General features: G+C 43.9%; 1 protein-coding gene across 1 annotated transcript in view; it reads right to left on the bottom strand.

Moving 5' to 3' along the window:
- Positions 1-12,117, bottom strand: part of chfr (checkpoint with forkhead and ring finger domains, E3 ubiquitin protein ligase) — a 16,870-nt gene extending 4,753 nt beyond the window's left edge. The window contains 18 exon segments of the mRNA XM_056592051.1: positions 336-408; positions 1,131-1,238; positions 1,832-1,919; positions 2,043-2,113; positions 2,920-3,003; positions 3,730-3,849; positions 4,182-4,441; positions 6,010-6,172; positions 6,535-6,689; positions 7,151-7,343; positions 7,951-8,031; positions 8,214-8,447; positions 8,854-8,913; positions 9,548-9,657; positions 10,038-10,137; positions 11,268-11,340; positions 11,342-11,392; positions 11,990-12,117. Of these exon segments, the coding sequence (XP_056448026.1) occupies positions 336-408; positions 1,131-1,238; positions 1,832-1,919; positions 2,043-2,113; positions 2,920-3,003; positions 3,730-3,849; positions 4,182-4,441; positions 6,010-6,172; positions 6,535-6,689; positions 7,151-7,343; positions 7,951-8,031; positions 8,214-8,447; positions 8,854-8,913; positions 9,548-9,657; positions 10,038-10,137; positions 11,268-11,340; positions 11,342-11,392; positions 11,990-11,992 (2,027 nt within the window). The 5' untranslated portion in view covers positions 11,993-12,117.

Raw genomic sequence — 12,117 nt, 5'->3', positions numbered from 1 at the left:
CACACACACACACACACCATGAACTCCAGCCAAACATACACGATGATCTGGAGGTGGGTGTTGACCCCCTCTAGTGGTGGATGGGAAACTATACATGTAGGACTTTAAGACTTCCATGTAAAAGAACATTGAATCACAGAATGATTGATGGAGCCTTTTAACAGAATACACATTGGTCATATGCTTCCTTTAGTATTTCCCAGGGAATGAGAGGCATAGATCAATAAAAAAGAAAAAGGAGATCTATTTGATTTAAACCAAAGTGACTGTTTAAATTATCACTCTACTTGAAAAGGAACAACAAACATATACACACACACACAAAATTAACTTACACTGCATGATGTGCCTTGACCTGGGTGCGGCAGTTACGACCCCAGTAGCAGTCAGGACGAGCTGTAACAGCAGCTGTGGGGATGACAGAGTTACTGCAGCAGCTTTTCTGGGCTGTTTCCACGTTTTAAAGGTCAGAAGATGACCAACTGCTTACATCGTTGTGGATCCGCTTCCTCACACATTGTTTTTAACCCCATTAACACCCACCCATAATATCAATGTCCCAGCAAAGTACTTTGCTCGTGGCTACAAATCATTTTGTCTGGTACATTTTTACTAAGGGTTTTAATGGATACAAACAGTGTTTCCCCTAGATTTCTTTGTAGCAGTGGTGCTGCGAGTTGGTAACCTAGCAACGCTAGGGGGGGTCAGGGGGCATGCCCCCCCCCCCCCCCCCCCGGAAGAATATAAAAAAAAAAAAACCTTTTAAATGGTTACTTCTGGTGAGTTTTTATTGGGAACATTTTTACAGATTGAGCTTCCAAATATGACATAACAAGCAATAGAGTGAAGGGCTCTACTGAGAGCAGATCATTGTTCAAATATTTCTTGAACTTGGCAGAAACAGCAAGTTACCGCCGCTGCTGCTGCTCGATTGCCAGCGCCACTGCAAGAAACGATATGCATAGTTTGCACTGCACGCCTATATGCATTCAGTGCTGATGGTACAGGCGAAACACTGTACCATCAAATAGCCGTCACAAGTAAGCCAGGATTTTAGCTCCCTTGACCGATGGGTGTGGGAGCACTGCGTCACAGTGACATGGACACGGGCCGGAAGTGAACTCGGGTACCTGGCAGCTCAGATGCTGGGATGTTCTGCCTGAACCTGTAGGCCAGTTCCTTGAAGGTGCGCTGGCCGCAGCAGTAGCACAGCACTGTGCTGCCAGAAATGCGGTAGTCTGCAACCAGGTGAAGAAAGAGAAGCGTTGACGAAAACATGGAATGGAACTTGATCTGATCTGATATAACGTAATCATCATCAAATTAAAAAAATATGTTGATTATTGGGACTTTCTGAGACTAAGGCTGTGGGATTAATCGAATTTTGACAGCAATTTCGATTTGTGTCAAACGATCACCAAACTTACAATCGATATTTTATTATAATTTTTATTCATAAAATGTTTCGTTTAAACAGCTGGATACATATCGGTACATTATTATATATTTCAACATTTTCTATTTGAACCTTTTGTGTATTTTTTTTAAGGCGGATCTTCAAAGTTCTCAGTTACCAAGTGTTTTTTTGGAGAGAAATACTGAATAAATGCATCATGTTTTCAAACTCAAAAAAAGGAAATTGTTTGAATAACCTTGATTTCAATATTGACCAAAAATAAATCAGGATTATGATTTTTCCATAATCTAGCAGCCCTATCTGAGACTACTCAAACGAAACAGGATGCCAAGGGTGGTTAGAGTTTTTCACCCCCATCCTAAAAAGTGGTCGGTGCCATGGCGTGTCTGGCCGGGGTTACGGGGTAGTACTCACCAGACAGTTGGAAGGCTCCCTGCTCCAAGGCCTGCAGTCCCTGCTGGAGCACATCCCTCCAGGACATGCCTCTGGAGCTCAGGTAGTTCTGGAAGAAACAGAACGTGAGCCATTGGAGAAGACGAAAGGAGAGCAGGGGCCAAGGGTCGACGGACAGAACTGTTTGGGGGGAAAAAAACGAATGAATAGGAGTGACGTTTGTTGGGCTTACCTGGAGGATTTCGGACTCGTAGTTATTGCTGTTGAGCACTCCATCCAGGCACTTGTTTGTGAGATTGACCCCTGCAAGATAAAGACATCAATAAACGTAGCTTTCGTTATGGAGTTAGCCAGAGTAAGGTTGGAAATAAAACTAATCTGAAGACAATTTTGGATTAGTGTGACATGATGAGTCCCGCAAGTCGATAGACAGAAAATATAATTCAAAGCAGACCAACTTTATTCATAAAATTGTATTGCATCAATAATCAATCAACAACTCCAATAATCATCTGTCGAAGTTCACTTTGGACGTGCTCAACACTTTGAAGATTAGAAACGTTGAAGAACTACTTTGTTTGGTGCCCACTTTTTTTTTTTTGGGGCCGATATGAAATTGCTAGTGTACAGACGGCCTCGCCCCACCCTATATTTCCGATATGATCTCTTTTTATGATCCAACCCGTTACTTAAGGTTCTCCAGTAAATGTCTCCTCACGACCCCCAGAATTAACACTAATGCAGCACATGATGCCTTTAGCTACTGTGCTCCAATCCTCTGGAATAGCCTACCTTTAGAATAAAGGTTGTCGCACTCAATGCGCTCTTTTAAAAAGGATCTTAAAATGTATTTATTTTCTTTAGCTTTTAATTCATGACTACAGGTCTTTGCTTTTAAACACTCCATTTTTTTTATTATTGTGTAGTTTGTTTTGTCTTTTCTTTTGCCCAGTGTGTTTGTTAATTTTAGATAATTTAATGACATCTCTCCACTCGAAGCACAAAGTGTCTATGTATGCCATAGGAAATGTGCTATATAAATAAACCTGACTTGACTTGACAGAGTGTACAGCAGTTAATAACCCTGGCAGGTTAGAGAGGAGACGTACCACTGAAGCGGACCAGGCAGCCCTGGCAGCCAATCCTCTCACAGCCCCAGTACATGTGACAGAAAGGCCTCTGGCAGACTCCACCTGCAACATATGGAGCATACCATTAGGAAAAAAAAAACACATACATTTGAGACTAAGAAATGTCAGATAAAATAGAAAAAGGGTCATTCAAATACAAGATTGTCGTTTTCACACCGTGTTTACAGCTTACAATTAACTGTTCTATTAGCAAAATGTAAAAAAGGTTACTTAAAGGTTGGGTATGGTGCAAAATTACTTGAAATCCTTATCATAACCCACTTACAGCCACTGAGTTAGAAGTACTGACATGAAAATTAAACAAGTCAATAATCTGTTGAACGGGCAGGGCTCAGGGTGAGTACGTCAGTGAGTACGTCAATCAAACGGTCGTACTGCACTCCCACTCCCCCTCCCCCTCCCCCGCTCCTACGACCCATTCGTGCACGTACTCAAAGCTCGTGACCCAGAGCAAGCTTCTGTTTGTTGTTATCCTGCGGTAGCTACTGGAGCTAGCTAACTAGCTGATGGCTCGCTCTCGTGCATCTGTGTTCGCTCATGCATGATGTGCGTACATGTACTTGGAATGGGTGGAGTCAGAGTCAGCGTTGAAGGAGAGGGGGTAGGACCAGTCGAGTTTTGCGTTTTCAAAATCTGCTGGCGTTCGCAAATCCCATACCCAACCTTTAAGGACATTGGGTAAAAGACCCAACACCTTTCGGCTTGCAAGCAGAGCACCCCGACCGCCTCACCGTCCAACGCCTTAGCTGGTTGCTGGAGTCGACTTACATTGCTGGACAGCGTGCTGCTGGCTCCCTGGCTCGGAGCGTCGGTCGGGCATGGCCTGCAGGCAGCAGGAGCAGATGACATGGGAGCCTTGTGGGGAGCAGCGGTACTCCTGGACTGGGTCTGCAGAGGGGAACCAAGGAGGCTCATTGTATCTCCCCCTGTACACCGTACAGGGGGAGATACAAGTAACGCCGAGGGATTTGGCTCTTTGAATGATGTGCTTTATCGTATTCACTGGAAGTTGTAGTACTTCCCAAGATCTTACTACTTTTAAAATCAAAGCTGAATACTTTAAGAAATGTTTTTTTTAATTATACATTTTTTTACCATTGTCTCTTGCGTCTGCTATTTTTAAATATATAATAAAATGTTAAGAGCATCCTTTCATGCTGCCTTAAATACAGCCAAGCAAGTCTTGGTTCCCAGCAGACGTTTCCCCCAGAGAGACGTACCGGCGGGGCCGTCTGCAGAGGTGGAGGGCTGCTCTGCGGCTGGCTTCCCTCCTCCCTCCTCCTTGGGCTCCGGCCCGGCTGCTCCGGCTGCTGCCGCCGCCGCCGCCGCCGCCGCCGCCGCCCCCAGCGGTGGCAGCGGGCCGGGGCCGAGGAGAGTGGCTGACCGGGGGTACACCGAGACGCTGGAGCCCGTGGTGAACGGGTCCTGAGCCCCCTCCTTCCTGTACCCCGGACACTGTCTGCACACCACAAACGGCTGGCTGGGGAGGGAACGCATGGACACCATGATGATGTATATACATTCTTATACAATAATTATGGTCATTTGATATATATAAAAAAGAAAAATTATGCAACATTCACATTGAGCGGTTACAATGGGTGCTGCAGTCCAAAGTCACAAAGCTGGAGAGACGGTTTGAGGACATTGAACGAAGACGCGCAAAAGAAGAGCGGAACATTATATTTTGAATATCACTTTGAAATGTTATGATACCGTTTTTGAGAATGAGAAGGGATACGTCCCGCACTTGAAGTTGATCAGCTAATGTATTTTTGCAATTTATTTATCATTTGAAACTGATAAACTAGCTTATGTGGCATCAGTCTTGAAATCCTTTAGGGCTCAGCTGTCTCCATCTTTCAAATGCAACTCCATGATTGACCCGTGTTTCAGCATGGCTCTGGTCATGAAGAACAGGCAGATGAGGTTAGGCACAATCTAGTACAATCTCTGTGATTCAGTTAGTTCACTTGCCTCCATGGCTGCAAGACACTCGTTTGTGTGCCAATTTGTTGAATATTTGGCAACCCGGGAGAATAGCGAATCACAACAAAAAGGGCCATAACAAAAACGTTCTGACCTGTAATGGAATTTCAGAAAGAGAACATACTGGCTATAGCATTGTTGTCACAGCAGCCAGTATTTCCAATTAGCACGTTTTCTTAATCTCTGCAGAGATATCATGGTCATTTGTGATTTAGTACCGTATTTTTGTTAGAAATAGCTCCTTTAAGTAAGCAATGGGTTTTATCGATTCCTGCCAAACAAACGCAATACTATTTAGTGCTAACTGTACAGAGGCCTTCTCAATGACTGGAAAAGCACAAAAAAGAAATGCTGAAACACAGACTTAAAATGAGGAAGACTGCATTAAGATTGGTTAGACATTATTATTATTATTATTATTATTATTGGTTAGTGTGTTAGACAAGTCTAGTGACTTGCCGGTCTGATCCCCAGTCGGCCCCATTGATGTCTTAATCATCCTTTGGATAAAATGCAACCCAACCCACACATTATATGTGTGGGTTGGGTTAGTGATTAAGCGCTTAATCACTGAATATACGCCATATGAAACTCTTTTGAATTTGTTTGTTGTTTGTGTGTTTGCCTTTGGTTCTGGGCTAGAGTCCTAGAATAATCACTGAATATTTGTTTATTGTTTGTTGTTTGCCTTTGGTTCTGGGCTAGAGTCCTAGAATATGTAATAGATGGTCCTTTAGGTCGGTTGTAGTCCCGACTTGGGTTCCAGAGAGTCTGTTGATCTGATCTTAAATACTTTCAAATTTAATTTTCTCACTTTCTTAAATACATGCACTTTCATTTTACTTACTAAAAAGCCTTTTTAAACTTTCTATTTTACTCATTTCTTTGCATAGTTTTCTTTACTTATCTATTATTTTATTTTATTGTATAACATGTTTATATGTGAAGCACTTTGAGTCTGCCTTGTGTATGAAAAGTGCTATATAAATAAAGTTGCCTTGCCTTGCCTATATAAATGGCAAAACAATAAAAACACGAGGAATTGTTCTCTCCGTATACCTGTTGTCCGACCAATCGCTGTCGTTGTCTGAGAACTCAAACAGATAATCCGAGCTGCCCTCCTCGTCGGAGAGAGACCGATCCACCTTGGGCTGCAGCATGTCCTGAGTTATCTTGTTACGGCTGTCCATTCCCTTCAGGTCCTCCTCGCTACGGCACTTCTCTGTGGACACACACGGACAAGACACACGCCATTAAAAACCACAGGCACACACTGGGTTCACAAATTAAATAAAACACAGGGGGATAACCTTATGTTAACTCGATGAGCATAACAGATTTTAAACATTGTCCTTGGATTTAATACATCGCCATTTCATCCAAATGACACATTAAATGATATAACAACTTGGCCACCAAACTGGTGTGTACGTTATTCAAACGGTTAGCCCCAGTAGGAGGAGAAAGTTAGCATCTTCGCCATTATTCAGACTGCAGCTATGAACTGCATCTTCAGAGATAGACAGATAGACAGACAGAGGGACGGAGCTGGAGGGAGGGGCGGGGGGGAGCTACGAGACAGACCTGGGTGCTGGATGAGGTAGGCCTCCACCAGGTTGTTGAGGATGTGGTTCTTGCGGATCCTCTCCACGGGGCAGCGGCAGGTGGGACAAAGCGAGGAGCGCTCCATCCAGCCGGAGTAGCAGGCGGAGCAGAACGTGTGCATGCAGGGCTGCAGGCTGAGGGTAGGGACACACAGGGTGGAGAGCGCGTGAGACATGGGCCGGTAGCACGGGGCGGCGCTCATGTTCTTTTAACTTGAATGTAGATTACCCGTGAATTACACTTTTTCTTGACAGGTAATATTGCCCACTGAGCATGCTATTGCCAATTTAGCAGATGCTTTCATCCAAGCTGGGAACAGTCATTTGTCAATCCTTTCACAGTCAAAATCAGATCACATTCATCATCTGCAATTTCTCCTTTTATCGAGTTCCAAGACTGTGGTACGCCGAGTGCAGGTTAGCACGGCTAACGACCGCCACCATCAGTGCCCTGGGCTTACACAGAGCCTGCCCAGAAGGGGAGATCCGATTACCCTGGACCACACAACGTCCGTGTCCACCAGATGCCCAGAATGACCCTTGCCCTGGTGGGCCACCGGATAGCACCGCAGGAGGGTGGGGGGGGGAAACGCTACCTGACACAGTCGTGCAGAAGGTCCTGGCAGATGATGCAGGTCAGGGAGTCCTCCATCTTGTCCGTCTTGGCCTCCGCTGCCGGGGCCGGGGCCTTCCTGCCAAGGAGGTCCCGCAGGAGGCCCAGGGCGGGGCCACTGGGGGCGGGGCCAGGGCCGCTGGGGGCGGAGCTTGAAGTGTGGGGGAGGGCCGTATCTGAAGAGAGAGAGAGCTTGGTTCATATGATAACCCCAAATCAAGCTATTAGTACACATTGATACGATTAGATTTATAAACATTAAAGTGCACCTCCAAAGCCAGGAATGGGGGCATTTTCTCTTGTAAGATATCAAGTATGAGAGATCACACACCGAAGAACAAACGAATAACCAAAATCATACAAAGACAGTGATAGTTTTGGAGGATGGTATACCATACCATCAGAATGGTGCTATACCCTACCACCGGGACGGCGCTATACCCTACCACGAGGACCGTGATATACCGTATAGCCTTTCTCCGCCCGCCTAAGTACTCCCGCTCAATTTTCATTTCCCTTCAGTACTACGTCTGGGTTTGTGGTACCTTCCTGAGATTCCTCCGTCCAAATTATTCGCGACCAATCAGTGAACAGAGGGAGTGGCTGAGAACAATGACGTTAAAGTCAACTCTCGTCGACGGACATCTTCACGCACCGCGTTTGGTTCGTTTACAGCCTGCGCGCAACGTGATTCCCGGCCAAACGTAAGCGATTGGTTGTGGCAGATCCAGAGTGGCACTGGGCAGACCCAACAAAAGGTAGAGCCATAGCTAATGAACTCACCGTTAGTGGTCTTCCTCCTTTTCCTCTCTGGCTCCATGGCGTCTGTGTTGTCCTGCGAGGGGACTGTGACGGCCGATAGCCCTGGAAGAAAAGTTATAAAAACACACCAAGATCAGACTGAGAGCATCCCCGAAAGACGCCGAAAAGCGGGCGGTCGTCGCCTTAATACCACTTCAGGTACGACTCTCCCTTGTGCGGGGGGGGGCATGATTGAGGCGTGAGCCCCTGTAGGCTGGATAAAAACAGAGGCTGGTAGGACCTACCGTGGGCAGGGGAGGCCCCGTGGGGTGGGGTGACCCTGGCCGGGGCGGCGGGGCCGGCGGAGCCCTCGATGTGCAGGAGGGCGGCGGAGGTGGAGGGCTGCGGGTCCTCCCGGGACAGATCCCGCGGGGCACTGCTCAGCAACACGGGCTCCACGGAGAGACAGAGGTCTGAGGGGGAGGCAGCGCGGGCGTGGAAGCCCCCCGGCGCCACGACGCCACCTCGGGATACAGCACCTTGCAGGGCGGGGAGACGGTCGTTAGCGTTGAGAGAACGGACCGACGGCCACCATGATGATTGACAACAGGCGAGTTACAACATTATGTGGTCTTTTCTTTCAGGTCCAAGTGCACAGTAGGCTACTAGGGTTTATGGGAAACTAGAAATGCTAATTAATTGATGCATAACTAATCGTGAGACGCTTTGGTGTATACACAAGTTTCTGATTGCATTGTTAGACTTTGACTTGGTAGGAATTGTTTGATTCCAGTCAATAGACAGCTTGTGAACACACCAATGTTGCTTGGAAATGCCTCTAGAACTGTTGAAACCAATTCCAGATATGATTTTCCTAACCTAGTTATAATAAGCCAACGCAAAACCTGTATGAAACCAGTCTAACAACTAAATCCACTGGCTTACCACACGCATCCTGCGAAACACCCAGCTCCGGCTTTATGGAGTGGTAGACGTAAGCAATGTCTAGAGAAAATAATAACAGTGCATTATAATCATGTAATTACATATGGTACGAAAGCTTAAAAAGGCCCATCAGTGAAAAGAAAAGGGTTATTCTGAATGCGTTATATTCCTGGAATCCCTAATTAAAAAGCCCCAATGGTTTCTTAGCCTCTACTATCGTTTGTCTCATGTACAGCAGACAGCTGGTAACCATCTCTATCACAAACGTTCATGTTTCCAAAATCAAAGCGCCAGACAAAACGAGTTTGAGAGTTGCTTTCAGTTGCTTCGGTCTACAGAAGACTACCTTTACAGAGAAAATGCTAAACTTTATCAAGTAATAGTAATGCAGAGAAAGTAAACGAGCCCATGTGAATTTAGAGTGCCTTACAAATGCCCACAGCTAAATGTTGCCAAAACGGCGACATTAAATGCCATGGCTGTGCATGGACATTCATAAAAAGGAAACAATAAAGTCCACTAAATTTGATAAAAACAGGCATCACGATACATCAAAGTTAAAAGTCCTACAAACTTGTTGGATGTTTAGGTTATTTCATAGAGGGACTTGTTGGCCATAAAATAATAAATAGCTGAAAATGTAAAAAATAAATAAAAAAATAAGCTTATAGCGTTAAACAAAACAAGCACTCACTTTGCTCTGGCTCGTTCTTCCGGTACACAAAGTGGATGACATCTCCATTCTGCACCATGTGTAACTGCTTCTTGACCAGTTTAGACATGTTGATCACAGTGCCATTGGTGCTACCGGGCCAAAACACAGAACAATTTGTATTTACAAGGGTGTAGTGAGTTTTACAAATCACTAGAGTAATACATTTCCATGAGGTATGGCAGTATTGAAGAGGAACATTTTAGAGAGTAACACAGGGCCAGGTTAAACATAAAAAGACAATTAAGAAAGGCAGCAGTCTGCATTTTTTTTTACTCTTGCTTTGACAACTGAGCCCAACAGGAATGACAGGCCTTTAATTAACCATTTCAGGGGTTCACTGTCAGCAGTTTGTAACCAAAACAAAGAGCAGCAAGCCCTGAGACTCCATGCGGTTCCCAAATGGCTGGCGTTCACTTTATTATGTCTGTCGTTACTGGGTTGAGTGTAAAACAATGTTTAAGCTACATACCTCATGTCTTCCAGCCACACCATCCCTGAGTTCTCATATTGTACAATTTTGCAGTGTTCCCCTGAGACCAGCTTGTTGGCAGGGAAGGATAAATCACATCCTAGCCATGATAGAATAATGTTGTTAGGAGTACGCAATGCAATACTTTTCGATAAAACAGTACTCAATAACATCTGAACGATGACTGCTACACCCTACCTGATATAATTATTGCATACAAATGTTCTCAAATGACCCCTGGTGGTGGGTAGGGATACAACGATTAATCGATTGGAAGAAACTATCAAATCAGATTATGGTAAGAGACTAATCATTCAAGTAATTTATCAAATTGAAATAAACTTTTGTTGCTTAATGATGCAGTTAGGTTCAATATTCATTTCAAAAAGAATATCTTCTTTAGTTTTTCTTGGCTGCTTGTCAGACAAAGAAAACATGTTTATGAAATCACTGTAGACTCTGGTAACTTGTGATGTTATTTGCTATCGTTTAAAGACCAAATGATTAATCAATAAACCTACAATAGAATCATTTGATTAATCAACTATGAAAATACTCGTTTGTTGCAGCCTTGAGGCATGGTATTGATTCGAATTTATGGCTACTTTATTCATTGGGGAGCCTACTCAAATATCTAATTATTATGTATTGGATTTACTGCAAAAATATTTACAAAATAATGCATATTATTAAAGTTAAAAAATGACATGTATCAAATCACACATCCTTGTTTGATCATGCACGCATTGCAAACAAATCACATTGTAGCTATGTATTTTTTGCCAGACACATAAGACACTGAATTAAGGCAAAGTACTTTGCAATGCAAAGCATTTCACAAGCCAGAGGGCCGTGAGAATAATGGGCAGCCATTCCCTGGGTAAAATCTATACAGAAAACTACTTAATATTCTCCACACATGTTCTCTATGGACGCCTTTTGTTATCATCAGAAGAGGGTTTATAAGTTTAGTGAACTAAAGGGGCCTTTGAGCTTTGAAAGGAGCTGTTCTAGACACAATGGTCTAGACAGTGCACAGCGAGACCTGTCTGATAAATAAAAAAAAACACAAAAACATAGCTGATACAGAGAAAAGAAAAACAGCTGAATATGCATAAGCTGTCCGTGATATTAAAACATCGTAGTTTACTTTGCATTTTGACCACATATTACATAATTCTCTATGTACATAATAATTGCAATAAGCTTAAGCCTTTGATGAAGTATTACCTTTTCTCCGGCCAATCGTGTACTGCTTTTTGATTAGCAGAACTTCAGATTCACAGGAGCCGACTTTCAAATAACACCAGTTTTCCCCATGGTAGACCCGTTCCTCGACCCTCCATCTTCACATTCTACACAAATAGTTCAACACCGTTAGGGATCTCTTTGTAATATTCATAAATTTGCTTCAACTTGAAAAATCCAGCCTAGTAAATAAAAGATGATAGAATGTCACTATTGTTTTTTTGGGGGATATTAACAAACAAACAAAGATCAAATGAAATGGCACACACATTGACAACACAATGTCCATATTGTTTACAATAAAGAGCATTTCGTGAAATATAATTTAAGTTACTTGAGGGCTCCCTTTGAGCTGAGACAATCGATGAAAAGGGGCTCGAATTAGCTGGCTAGCGTCCCAGCTAGGCTAGCTAAAATGCATGTCAAGTAGGAAATACAATGCAGAGTTTGTGAATTGACACGAACGGGGACGCATTCATGTTTACGTGATCACGTCAGTAGTATGGCTGTGGTCACAGAGGCCTATGTATTGTATCACTCCCAACAGCCTCAACTTTGTGTTGACAAACAACTTGATGCTAATACATCAAACGTCGCTAGCCTGCTAGCAGCTAACCCCACTATTGATAAACTGCAATTCGTTTTAGTTCGCATGCGTGTCATCGATATATATCATAAGGTTTAAAACTATATGGGTACTTTACCATAACACGTCCAGTTATCTGATGCGATTGTGTTCCGTGAGAAACCGTCGCCTCCTCATTTTCCAGAGCGGTGAGGCATTCGCGCACTTCCTGAGAAGCGAAGCGAAGGCATTTATTATTTACCAACA

Source organism: Gadus chalcogrammus, chromosome 6 (assembly GCF_026213295.1).
Source record: "Gadus chalcogrammus isolate NIFS_2021 chromosome 6, NIFS_Gcha_1.0, whole genome shotgun sequence".
Taxonomy (NCBI): Eukaryota; Metazoa; Chordata; class Actinopteri; order Gadiformes; family Gadidae; genus Gadus; species Gadus chalcogrammus.
This window is presented reverse-complemented; position numbering and strand designations above follow the sequence as displayed.